Source organism: Leptinotarsa decemlineata, unplaced genomic scaffold (assembly GCF_025532065.1).
Source record: "Leptinotarsa decemlineata unplaced genomic scaffold, Ldec_3_MD MMD2_tig00001064_RagTag_RagTag, whole genome shotgun sequence".
Taxonomy (NCBI): Eukaryota; Metazoa; Arthropoda; class Insecta; order Coleoptera; family Chrysomelidae; genus Leptinotarsa; species Leptinotarsa decemlineata.
In genome coordinates this window covers 5,294,776-5,307,294 of record NW_027412558.1, presented here as the reverse complement: position 1 = coordinate 5,307,294, position 12,519 = coordinate 5,294,776, and the positions used below count along the sequence as shown (strand labels likewise).

General features: G+C 33.0%; 1 protein-coding gene across 3 annotated transcripts in view; it reads left to right on the top strand.

Moving 5' to 3' along the window:
* The window catches only part of Keap1 (kelch like ECH associated protein 1), a 36,622-nt gene extending 24,103 nt beyond the window's left edge, over nucleotides 1-12,519 (top strand). For all 3 annotated transcript variants that reach the window (XM_023162028.2, XM_074175556.1, XM_023162027.2), the window contains exons 8-10: nucleotides 2,246-2,451; nucleotides 7,616-7,792; nucleotides 7,854-12,519. In XM_023162028.2, coding sequence (XP_023017796.1) covers nucleotides 2,246-2,451; nucleotides 7,616-7,792; nucleotides 7,854-8,092 — 622 coding nt within the window. In that variant the 3' untranslated portion in view covers nucleotides 8,093-12,519. The remainder of the gene's footprint in view (nucleotides 1-2,245; nucleotides 2,452-7,615; nucleotides 7,793-7,853) is intronic.

Sequence of the window (12,519 nt, the reverse complement as noted above, 5' to 3'; positions counted from 1 at the left end):
TTGTATGGGGCTATTTGAAGCAAAAGGTGTACGAAACTGAACCTGCTTCAATATTGAATATACGACAGAGAATAAATCCCAGAAGAAATCTCATCTTTGTGATAATTTTTTCTCTGCTGTAAAAATCTTTTTCACTAGAGAACGCGATATATCTGTGAAAACCTAGAGTACCTATTATCCAAATTGAAAATCTGTTTGATAATATATTTTTCCGAGCGAGCTAAGGATTAACGAGGTGTTACGCTTCAGCGTGCAATTCCCAGCACGCGTTGGACAATAGGCAATGAAAATCTATAGTCCGGCTTCGCGGCTTGACCCATCATTTCATCTGAAGGTCGATTTAATGGGCGAAACAAACCACTCACGCCATCCCAACCAACCACTGAAAAATATAATGTTTCAAAACAAGGGCCAATCACTGTTTCTATCATAGCATGTGTCTTGTATTCCTTTGTTCACATCATAGTATGATAAGTGAAAAAATCTTCCACCGAATGAGGTTTTCCAGTGTAAAGGAAAATCAATCAAGTGTAACTCATATCAGTTCAACAGATGAATAAATAAGTAACATGACATTATTTGAGATTAACATTAAATCAAGTCATTGAGTACACATTGAAGTGTGCTCAATCAACTTCCTTATCAACTTGAGCAAGGCCTGTCAGAGATTATTTTTTTTGTTGCCATGGCACTTTTAGAGAGTCATTGTTCAACTCCATGGGTTGTAAACAAGTTTATTTTGTTCAAATACATACGATAGAGATGATTATATGTATATTATTATACAGTGTCCTCCCCAAAGTATGCACCATATGGGAAATTTATTTATTAAGGGTTTTTCGACAAAAAGTTATTCTTGATAAAAGTTTGTGCATCCCCTAAAACTAATCATACACCAACAAAATACAATATACGACGGTTTATTTTAAATGCCTGTAATATTACAAAATACACAACTATGGTGTTAACCACGGTCAATTTTGTGAAGAGTAAAATAATTTTCAAAAATTTGTGGTGCGAAGTTATTTTTATTTTTTGTTAACACAGAAAATTACTCCAAATTATACATTATTGTAACAAGAACTTAATATTCAATAATATCAAATCACAAAACATCGAAATGAAATAGGTATTTTGAAACAAACTCATTGATTTTCTGGAGTTTATTTTGAAGAATTATTTTGGAGGTGATATTGAACTATAATTTATAATTTTGCGTTAATTGTTGATTTATAAAGGTAATTTTCCTTTTTTAAACTAGAATATCTAGTTACGTATAAATTATTTCAACTTGATATAGGCACTGTTGCCAATATGTGAATTAGAAACAAATCCCTTTAAAAATTAAAACCCAACATTTGAAGCATCAATTTAAATACTTTTCGAAGTTGAAAAACTCATGAATTAAACTCAACTTTATTTTGTTCAAACTCACATTTGCTGTAATAACCCAAATTGAGGAACATTCCCCATATAAATCAACAATTAACGCAAAATATAAATTATAGTTCAATACCACCTTCACAAGCCACAAAAACAACAGTTGTTTTGTTCCTTATTTATATAGAGGAAGATAGGTTAGGTGCACAAAATGTCATATGTCACAGAATGTCTCGGAACTCGGAACATAAGTATACAGAACAGCACGCCTCTGAAATGTGTCATCTTTGTTTGTCTCATACATGTAACAGATTCATTGTCCTTTATTAGCTATAACCGATGTTGCCAAATGGTGAAATATAAACGAATCCCTTTAAATGTTGAATGCAGTATTTCATTCCTCTTTTTTTTAAGTATTTAAATAATTTTTTAAAGAAAAAGGTTGAAATGATAAGTTTAAAATGCGTTGTTTTAATGCTCTTTTATGAAAACTATTTGATTTTCGTCAGGAGGAACATTCCCCATTGTTTCTATTCGCGAACTACTAGGAAATAAAAGTTAAACAACAAAACATAATAATAATCAAGGGTTGACAGGAAGAGTTATGATTTCTAAGTCATCCACTATTATTACGTATTATGTATACTGATTTCAAATTAGGGTAGGACTGGATTAATTTCATGAACATTTACAAAACTTTCACGGATGGAACAGTTGTGACGTCTGAAGATGCTATTGTATAGCGAAACACGTGTCACAGTTTTGTAAACTGTCAAGTGAAAATCTCACACGGTACATTTACAGTGAGAATTTGATGATAACTATTTTTCTGAAAACGACAAACGCATGACTCGTACAATTTCAGTTATGATCCGGAACTGGACCTTTGGACTATGATAAAACCAATGCACTTCAAAAGGCTCGCTGTAGGCGTGGCGGTTGTGAACAGGCTGCTGTATGCTGTGGGAGGCTATGATGGTGTCGATAGACTTAATACCGGGGAGTGTTATCATCCCGAAAATAATGAGTGGACCATGATAGCCCCAATGAAGATAGCGAGGAGTGGAGCAGGTAAATTTTCAAATAGAAATTCGGATTTTTGTTGAAGTTTATAGTTTTCATTGTGGATTTGCAACAAGGTTCTTTTCTAGGTTCAATATCAAATGCGCATATAAAAGTTGCAAGCTTAAAATCATAGTAATAATAATGAATACCTTCTGCCTCCCAATTATCCTTATATCAGTGAATTGTAAAGGTGAAGAAATTACACCTTTTCAAAAGATACATTACTGTAACAAATTGTATTGTATTTCTTGGAGGAGAAAACAAAGAGATTTGCTATTCCTCCTCACCAATTTTTTTATAACCTGTTCCATTGCTCAAAGACTCGCATTGCTTTTGAACAATTAGATTCTTTCAGCTTCTCATTGCCCGAGTCCAAAACTAGTCTCATCCTGCATGTTATCACTTAAACAATTTGGCTTCTTTTTGAGTATTCCCCAACAGTTGCACATGTTTTTTTTTTCAACGTATTATTCTGTATGCAATTTTAATATCTCGTTTCCTCAAAAATGAAGCCACTTTTTCTGTTGTTTGCGTAGACTTTCTTGGCAAGTATTTTGTTTATTAATTCGGATTTGAACCCGTTGTTAACCGCAATTTGCTTGATGATATTAAGTTCTTTATTGAAATTATCTATCGAAAGAAGAACACTGACTAATCTGTTAAAAATAATAAAGACAAAACATCCAAATTCGAATCAGCAGTATATAAATTAAAGTGTGGAACGTGTTCTAAGGTATATATTGGTCAAACTGGCAGAACATTGAGGAATCGAATCCAAGAACATCATATGAGCTATGTAAATAAGAAAACTAATTCAACATATTCAAATCATTAAGAAAAAAATCATATCTTTAATGAAGAGTTCGAAATTTTGCACATAGAAAATAAAGGTTTGAAACTGAATCATTTGGAAGCAATGCAAATTAATAAACTTAAAAATTCCAACATTCAAATGAATGACCAACTGGATTTGAATAAATCACCATGATTGAACTTGTTTTCTTAAAAATCAATTATTATTGATGTAGGTGTGAGGTAATTTGCTTCAGGTGGTCATAATTGAACAGGTACCTTAGGTAGAGGTTTAGGTAATTTTTTGGAGGTAGTCTCAATTGTGGTTATCTGTAGTATATAAATATTCTGTTCGAAAATATTCGTTTAAATTACATGCTATAAAGGGCCATATTGATCTATATCAGTGGTTTCCATACTATGGATCGCGACCCACTGGTGGGCCGCGTGAGCAATTTGGGTAGATCACGGAAACCACTTAAAACTTTTCAATTGTCTTTCCCATTTTGGATGAAGGCTAGGGGAGAGTATCCAGTTCTTTCGGACATAGCCTTAAAAGAGCTGATGGGGTTTTCAACCACATATTTGTGTGAGAGGGCATTCTCCACTTTGGTATATTTAAAAAGTAAATATAGAAATAGGCTTTGTGTAGATAGTGACCGGCTTTAAAAGCTTTCAATTTTCAACCCAGATATAGAATCTCTTGTAAATCGTAAACACTAGTCACATTAATTCTATAAGTCTCATTTTTTTCATTTTTGGTATTTGTTTAGTTTTAAGATTCTAAATTACAATTTTTTTTCGTGCTGTATTTTATCTTCGATTATATATCTTTAGCATGTTCTTTTAGAGGTGTATTCCTTAATAGTGAATTTCCACGATAATAATAATAAAATTATTATTAGTAATAATAATTATACTCAAAGCTACCTTTACAATAGAGTTCAATACGTTAAATATGGCAACTCTATATCTGAACCGATAAATGTGCCATCAGGTGTTCCTCAGGGATCCCACATAGGCCCATTACTGTTCAATTTATTTATCAATGATGTCTCCACTGTTTTTACCTCCAGCTCATTTCTAATGTTTGCAGATGATTTAAAGGTGTTCAAAGCAATACAAAATATATCAGATGCTCAGGCACTTCAATGTGATTTGGTACAGTTTTCTAGCTGGTGTGACGTCAACCTTTTTCATTTGAATCCAGATAAGTGTCAAAAAATTACTTTCTCAAGGATCAATAATGTATATGATTACTCGTATAAAATCAATGGGAATGATTTAGCAGTAACGGATAAAATAAAAGATTTAGGTGTCGTTTTTGACTCAAAAATGTCATTTAAGTACCAAATAACGGAAGCCTCATCTCGAGCCCGTAAGATGTTAGGTTTTACACTTCGTTCTGCTAGAGACCTAAGTGTCGAATCTATAAAACTGATTTATTGTGCACAAGTGAGATCCATTCTTGAGTATAACTCCATTGTATGGTCACCCTATTATAATGTTGATGTTGAGTTGTTAGAGGGGTGTCAAAACAAATTCTTGAGATATGTTGCTTTTCAGTTAGGATTAAATAGAGGAGAGTATAACTACTCACAGATATTGAACATGAACACATTAACTCATAGGAGACTTGAAACAGATCTTGCGTTTGTCCACAAAGTATTAAACGGCTATATTGATTCTCCAGAAATAGTTGAGCTTTGTACTACTCTCTCTGTGAATGATAGAAGAACCAGAAATAGTGATATTTTTGAAATTCCATTTTGTAGAACCAATTATGGTCAGAATGAAACAATATGTAGGATATTGAAATCAGCAAATCATTACCATCTTAACCTGGAATTGTTTAATTCATCATTATTATCCTTCAAAAAATCGATTAAAAACATCTGATGTATCTTTAGTTTGTAAGCACATGTACAATTTATAAAAAGATATTTGTAAAAATTGGCTTGTCCGTTGAAATAAATAAATAAATAAATATTATTTAATATGTGGGTCACGAAAAAAATTCCACAATATAGGTGGGTCCCCAGGCAAAAAAGTTTGGGAAACGCTGATATATATAAAATGCACAATGTATTTAAGGTACTCAATTGGATGAGGATTATCGCTGTATTGCCTAAAACCGCTTCGTAAATGAGCCATTAATTCTCGAGGAAAAAAATTGTTTTTGGGGGTTATCCCTAAGAGATAGACATATACCATCGCGGACTTTTTTGTACACCTTTTTAAGGTATACAATACAGTAGTACATTTTTTTATCTGTATCGTTTGGTTCAGCCAGCGTTTTGAATGTAAGCGCAAAAAAAAAGTGTTTATTTACGACATCACATTAGAAACCTCTAAAATTATCAGTGTTTCTCTACTATATTATGCACGTTATTCACACATAAACCTTTCTCTTGAATGACCCTATTTATCAAAAAACCCGCATCAAAATCCAGCGGAAAGCAACTTTGTTTTATACTATGTAGTGATAATTTCGTTAAATTTAATTTTATATGATTGAAAGTACAAAACAAATTTCTGAGATCATGTGCATTTCGGCTCGGATATCTGAGGGTCCGACTATGAGTACTCAGACATTCTACTTCTTCTGAATTTATCTACTTTGGAGCACCGCCGAGCTGAAATTGATCTGAGACTTCTTCATAAAGTTATAAATGGTGATATGAACTGTCTATTTGTAACACAAATGATTAACTTCGATGTAAATTCAAGAATAACGAGAGTGTCTGAGTTGTTTAAAGTTCCTTACCATTCTACAAGCTATGGCTCAAATGAAACCATCACTATAGAATGCTTAGGTTAGCAAATAAGAATAGCAGCTATATTGATTTGTTTGACTCATCCTTGTACTCTTTTAAAAATCATGTTAAACGTATTGACCTACTATGAAGAAACTGCTGATTATTATTACTAATAATTAATTGATATTAGTTTTTTCCCTTTTTTGGTATTCTATATTATTATTCAATTATTTATTTTTTCAATCACACTATTTATGTGGTCTTTGTATAATGGCAAGTCCGTAAATAAATAAATAAATGATTTTATAGTGCTTTTTCAAACTATTCATCTTATTTATCTTGTGCAAACCTTACTATTTCATCTTATCACTTGTGAAATGTATAACCATATATCTAATGTCTTATCATCTCAAAATTATTGCTATATTTGTTATCTCTTTCTAATTGTCACAATCTGTAATTATTCATGTTCTGTACTAGGCTTGCCCCATTGAATGAATAATAAATAAATTCAAATATCAGTCATAATATAATATTCAAATCATGATATTATAATATTATCCATGAATTATTCCCTCTTGAAGGCTTGAGAGCGAGTGAGAATTGACTTCACTTGCATTTCTAAATCGTTATTTTATATTGGTCTACTGATTTGAATGTTACGGGGGGTAGAAGACAGAGGCGGTTGATGTCAAAGACTATCAAATAAATTCGGTCATCTTAATTTTTACACTCTATATGAATTTGAAAATCATCTCAAATTGCATTTCACTCAATCATCTCATTGTTTGACTTTGGAGATTGAGTACTTTAATTCTCTATCGAAGTTTTTATCTAATTCATCTTCATATTTTCACAATATTGAATTGTAGGAAAAAATCGTAGGTTTTAGCGATTGAAGAAGTATATTCTCAACTTTTTTCGTTAACTGTTCTGACTATTTTGCTTTTGGTTATTATTACTTCACAACTGGGTATGTAGAGGAACTGTATTTTATTATTGTCTACCAAACTGGGGTTCACGAGAAAATCAGTCAGGATAGTGATAAAAAATTTTTTGTTCAAACTGGGCGGAGTATAATTGCTCGCTACAAAGAACATATTTCAGATATTCGGTTTCATAGACCAACTTGGTCCAGTGTTGCAACAGAATAAGTGGTGAATGCTTGAAATGGTTGAGACTGGTACATGAAAGGTTCAGAAATCAAAAAATGTGGAGTGAGATCTGTGAGCGGTGATGAAGTTTCCTTTCTTAATAGCCCATTGATCGTACTCTTAAATTGCAAGAATGAAACGGGTAAAGATTACGTATGTTACGTAGCAAACGACAATAGGAACAATAGTAAAATACTGGGAATTGAATGTCCCTCATAATGCACGGTAATGATGCATATAAAAGGATTAGCATAACTTTTAGAGGTAGTTTCAGTTATCCCCTGATGATGCTAACTTGGTTAGCGAAACACACGTTGAGAGACAGCCTTTATGTTCTCGTTGGAGAGAAGTGTTTTCGAAAGATAATAAATTGATGTAATAAAAGGAGAAATGATATTCTATAAGAAGTGTTGGTTTTTTTTTACAAAATTGAATTGACCGGATGAAATTTTGGGTTTTTTTCAGGAGTGGCAGCCATCAACCAATTCATTTATGTGATTGGGGGTTATGATGGTAAGAAGCAGTTGAATTGTGTGGAGAGATACGACACAGAAAAGGATCGCTGGGAGTTTGTGAAATCCATGAGAATATGTAGAAGTGCTCTCAGTGTGACTGTACTGGATTGTAGAATATATGCAATGGGTGAGCACTTTATTGATTTCGGTGTTGATAGCCACTTTCTATATGATTTCATATTTTTTAGGAGGCTATGACGGCATGAATTTCCTGACCGACGTCGAAATATACTGTCCAGTCACCGACACATGGATGGATGGAGTTCCATTAACATCCGGAAGATCTGGTCACGCAAGTGCGGTTTGTTACCAGGCTTCGAGCTCTGAAAAAACCTGCGCCATTCTAGGCCAACCAACTCCCGATTGTTCAACATCGAGAAGACCGCAATTCGATAACTCGATACAGAAAAAAAAGTTTCCCGATTGAGGGAACGTCGGTCGTAGCAGTTTCGAATTGATAATATCACTTCATCTGTCGCTCCGTAAATCACTCCAGTACTTGTTGTTTCAAATTTGATGGGCTGCATGAGTATTATCGTTTTTTATAAATTTTATTTATTTACTATGAGAGAAAGATGTGTAAATGGACTGGCGGCGATAGATTTCTAAACAATCCAATGTTTGAGCACCGTCAAACAAAAAAGGATATTTTGACAGCGGCAAAAGGCAATAGGATTCTAGACATCTCAGAGAATTTGCACAAAGTCTTTGAACCTCTAGAACTCCATCAGTTTTTTTAAATACTCAAAAAATTTGGAGTCCATTCATCACGTCTGATTTATTCCCAAGGAATATTATAAAGATGTGTATTGAGCATGGTTATGAAATACCAATGAGAAACAGATAGAAATACCTGGCGAACGCATAGACATTCATTGGATATCCAATAAAAGTCCATTCTGCCAATGTACGATGAACGTTCAATTTGTATACGAAGGATATCTTATAGAAATCTGGATTATACCAACGTGTACGTCCATAAGTTATCCAGCAAGGATTACTTTTCTACTACCCCTAACATTTTTTTCCATTTCACTTCGACTTACTCTTTAACTCTGCCTTCTAGGCTGGTGAAGCATGTAGAGGTTGTTTTTAATCTAACCCACCATCGGGATTAGATGAGAATGGTATTTTTACAATCTAGTTGGGTAGTATTTATTTATTCATCGACTCAGATTTTCTGTACCATTCAACAGGTATAAACATATTTATTTCGACAGTTATTATTTCTGCTCTGAAAATTAAATGACCTTGATTACAAAGCGGCTTTCAAGGCAAATAACTGCTATACAGAGTGTTACAGTAAATAGCTGGATTAGAAAATATCACCATGAGCAGAATAAACAAATTTACCCTATAAGTTGGTACTAGCGACCCGCCCTGGCTCCGTACAGGTGCAATGCTGATACTGAATATACATATAAACGCGTGCGATCGCTGCTAATCATGAAACTATTTATAGTGGTTGCGGCGGTACCGGCCGGGGGCATTTTAAATCTGTAATATCTTCAAAAATATTCATTTAAATTACATACTGTAAAGTCGCTTTGTAAATAAGTCATTAATTAAAAATGCTTATTGTGGGTTATCCCAAATAGATTGACATATACCATCGTGGACATTTTTGTAGAATTTTAAGGTGTACAATACTGTAGTACACTATTCTGATCTACCTCGTAGGGTTCAGTCAGTGTTTGCAATGTAAGCGCAAAAAATGTGTCTATTATTTACGACCTAACATCAGAAACCTCTTAAATTATCAGTGTTTCTGTACTATATTGTCTAGTGAAAAAACCCTCATCAAAATCCGTTGCGTACTTTCAAATATCTAAACATCCATAGGGACAGACACCGGGAAGTTACAACTATATAATCGACATATTTGAATAACAGTATCAAATAAATACTGAAAAAAATGAAAGGTTTTCTTCACATTTGGTGGGTGTAAATGAAGGTTCATTTATACAAAGTTTTATTGTACATTTCAATCTTGTCACGTGAATTCAGGTGGTTTCAGTGGCTTTTCAAATACATTCTAATATTCTAATCGAAACAAACTTGTTTCGATGTAGTACCTCTGGTCAGTGCAGGACAGATCCGAAGCAAACAGCAGTGTGCTTGGAACTCGATTAATTTCAACGCGGCTCGACTGCATGTATGAAAACTTCGTCTAAGATAAAGATTGTTAACTAGTAACAAGAGCTCTATCTCGTGAACGTAGTCCAAGTGGGGAAGAAACATTCCATGTACCAATACTCTTGACAGAAATCAAAAGAAGACTGTACCGAGGAGAAATACATCTTTTCTGCACTGATGAGAGGTAATACCTTGAAACCGGTCTATAGATGATCTACTCAATTGATTTCAGCATGGTCCTACTGCAGGATGTATGAGAAACATCCGTAAGACTAACTTCTGTGGGGAATCTTGCATAAATGTCTGTTGGATATAATTCGATGTCTATCGTGGTATTAGCCGGGGAAGTAGTTGTTTTCCTGCAGGCAATTACCATAACCTACAGTGTAGTTAGTTGGGAGAGATGAATATTATGAGATTTCATTTCAAAATATTTATTTTATATGTAGTCTTCAGACTAGTTTTGATTTCTGTTAGTAATATACCAATTGTACAACTGGATTTATGCAACAGATATTGGCTCAGTCAGAAATTGTTTATTGCAGAGACAAGTTGCCAGAGTTGTAGTTGGTCAACTAACAAGATAAGGGGTGTAGCATTGAATTAAATGAAATCATACTTAACTGATCGATCCCAGAGTGTAATCATCAACACAACTCAGAGCCAATCTGTCATTGTTAAGCAGGGAGTTCCCCAAGGCTCAATTCTTGGACCTTTGTTATTTTTAATCTATGCTAATGATCTCATTAATTTCCTCCTTGACATCTCTAAAGTCCAAGTAATATCATATGCTGATGATACAAATCTACTCATAACTGGTAAAGATACTACTGAACTTGTGATAACATCAGAAATGGTATACAATAAAGTAATGGAGTGGTCCGAATTAAATCGTCTAACGGTAAATGTATCTAAAACCTCCTTGATGAAATTTACTTTCAGGGGAACTATGAAACAGTTTCAAATTTTTGAAGACAATGACATGAATGTATATGCTAGTGAAATGACTAAGTTGCTTGGACTAACAATCGACCACACGTCGATATACTTTGTAAAAAGTTAAGCAAAAATTGTTATGCGTTAAAGTTCTTATCAAATCATTGTCACGAAAACATACTATTAATCGTTTAGTATGCAAACATCAACTGTCAGCTGCGATATGGTATTCTTAACTGGAGTACTTGTACCTCTTGGTTACGTGTTTTCGCTCTGCAAAAATTTGCTGCGAGAATTGTTGCAGGACTAAATTGGAGGCAGTCATGTAGAGAGGCTTTTAAGCGACTAAAGATCTTGACTTTGACAGGCTTGTATCTGTATGAGCTGTGTATATATGTATACAAACATAAAGATAAATTCTTCAATAGAACAGATCATCAATATGACACTAGATCCAGAAATCTTCTTGTGCTTGCTGTGCATAGAACTAACCTATACCAAAAAAGTCACTCATATTTGGGGTGCAAAGTTTTTAATCACCTCGATGTCTCTATCCAAACATCTCCAAATATTAATATTTTTAAATCCAGACCTAAAGCATTTCTTATTGAGAAGAACTGTTACAGTATTAGTGAATTTATGACATAATACTATATTTTATGAAGATGTATTCTTGTTGACAATTCAAATGTTATATTTGTGCTGTTGTTTTTCAACTGACAGTTGTCATTCATACTATGATACTATGACTTGTGTCTTTTTTAATTAAGTCGGTAGGTTCTATAAATTTTTTATATATCTATATAATTATATATTTTACTTCTTTTATATTAATAACTTATGACAGTGTTCATATCATTTGAATTCATTTCTATATTAATTATGACGTTTTTGTCAGTTACTGCTGGAATGTATTCATACATTTATACATTTATGCTTTTTAACTGAAAAATAAAGATTTATTATTATTATTATTTATTAAAAGATACTTGGGACTTAGGGCTTCAAACTGTCTCATATATTCTCCTTTAGTTTGATCCTCAGTGGCTCAAGAAGTGTATCTGTAATATCTGCTCACTTGAAGTAATTTCAGTTCAGAATAGTTGAATTTTGATGTGAAATTCATGATATTTTAATTTTTGGTAATTGAAATCTATTCTAAAAATTTCCACATTTTGTACTTGGAAATCTGAGAATAAACGGTTTCTGAAGTGATTATGAAAAGACTCCAAAAAGATGTTCAGGGGTAGAATCTTTGTATGTAGAATAACTTTCCTTCCAAATGATAACCTAGAAACCAATATTAGAATACGCTTATTTCAAAAATTGCAGAATCTCCAAAAGATCTGTTCATCTGAACTGTCGGAAAGATAAAGGCTCTCTGATCCTATCTGCCATTGCATCAATCCTCTAGAGGTGATACTATTTTTAGAATTGCCGAAATGCTGCAAATTTGTTTTCTCGTCTTCAAATGAGTATAAATTTGCTTTTGATTTTTGTTCGTTTGTTTGGGATTCCCCTCTTTCAAGCTTGTCCAAATATCCTTTTCATTATGAGGTATTTATAACTAATGTAGAAAATGTGATAATGAAAATAAAAATTCTCGTAAGTTGAGGATAGTTGTATATTTTGTAAATTGTAATTAATAAATTTGACCATCAAACTATTTTTTTATGTATATAAAGTAGATTTAAGTTCATTAATGATTATTTTGTATGTATTATAACAGTAACCGATAATAATTATCAGTATTGTTTTAATTAAATACAAACATTCCCAGCA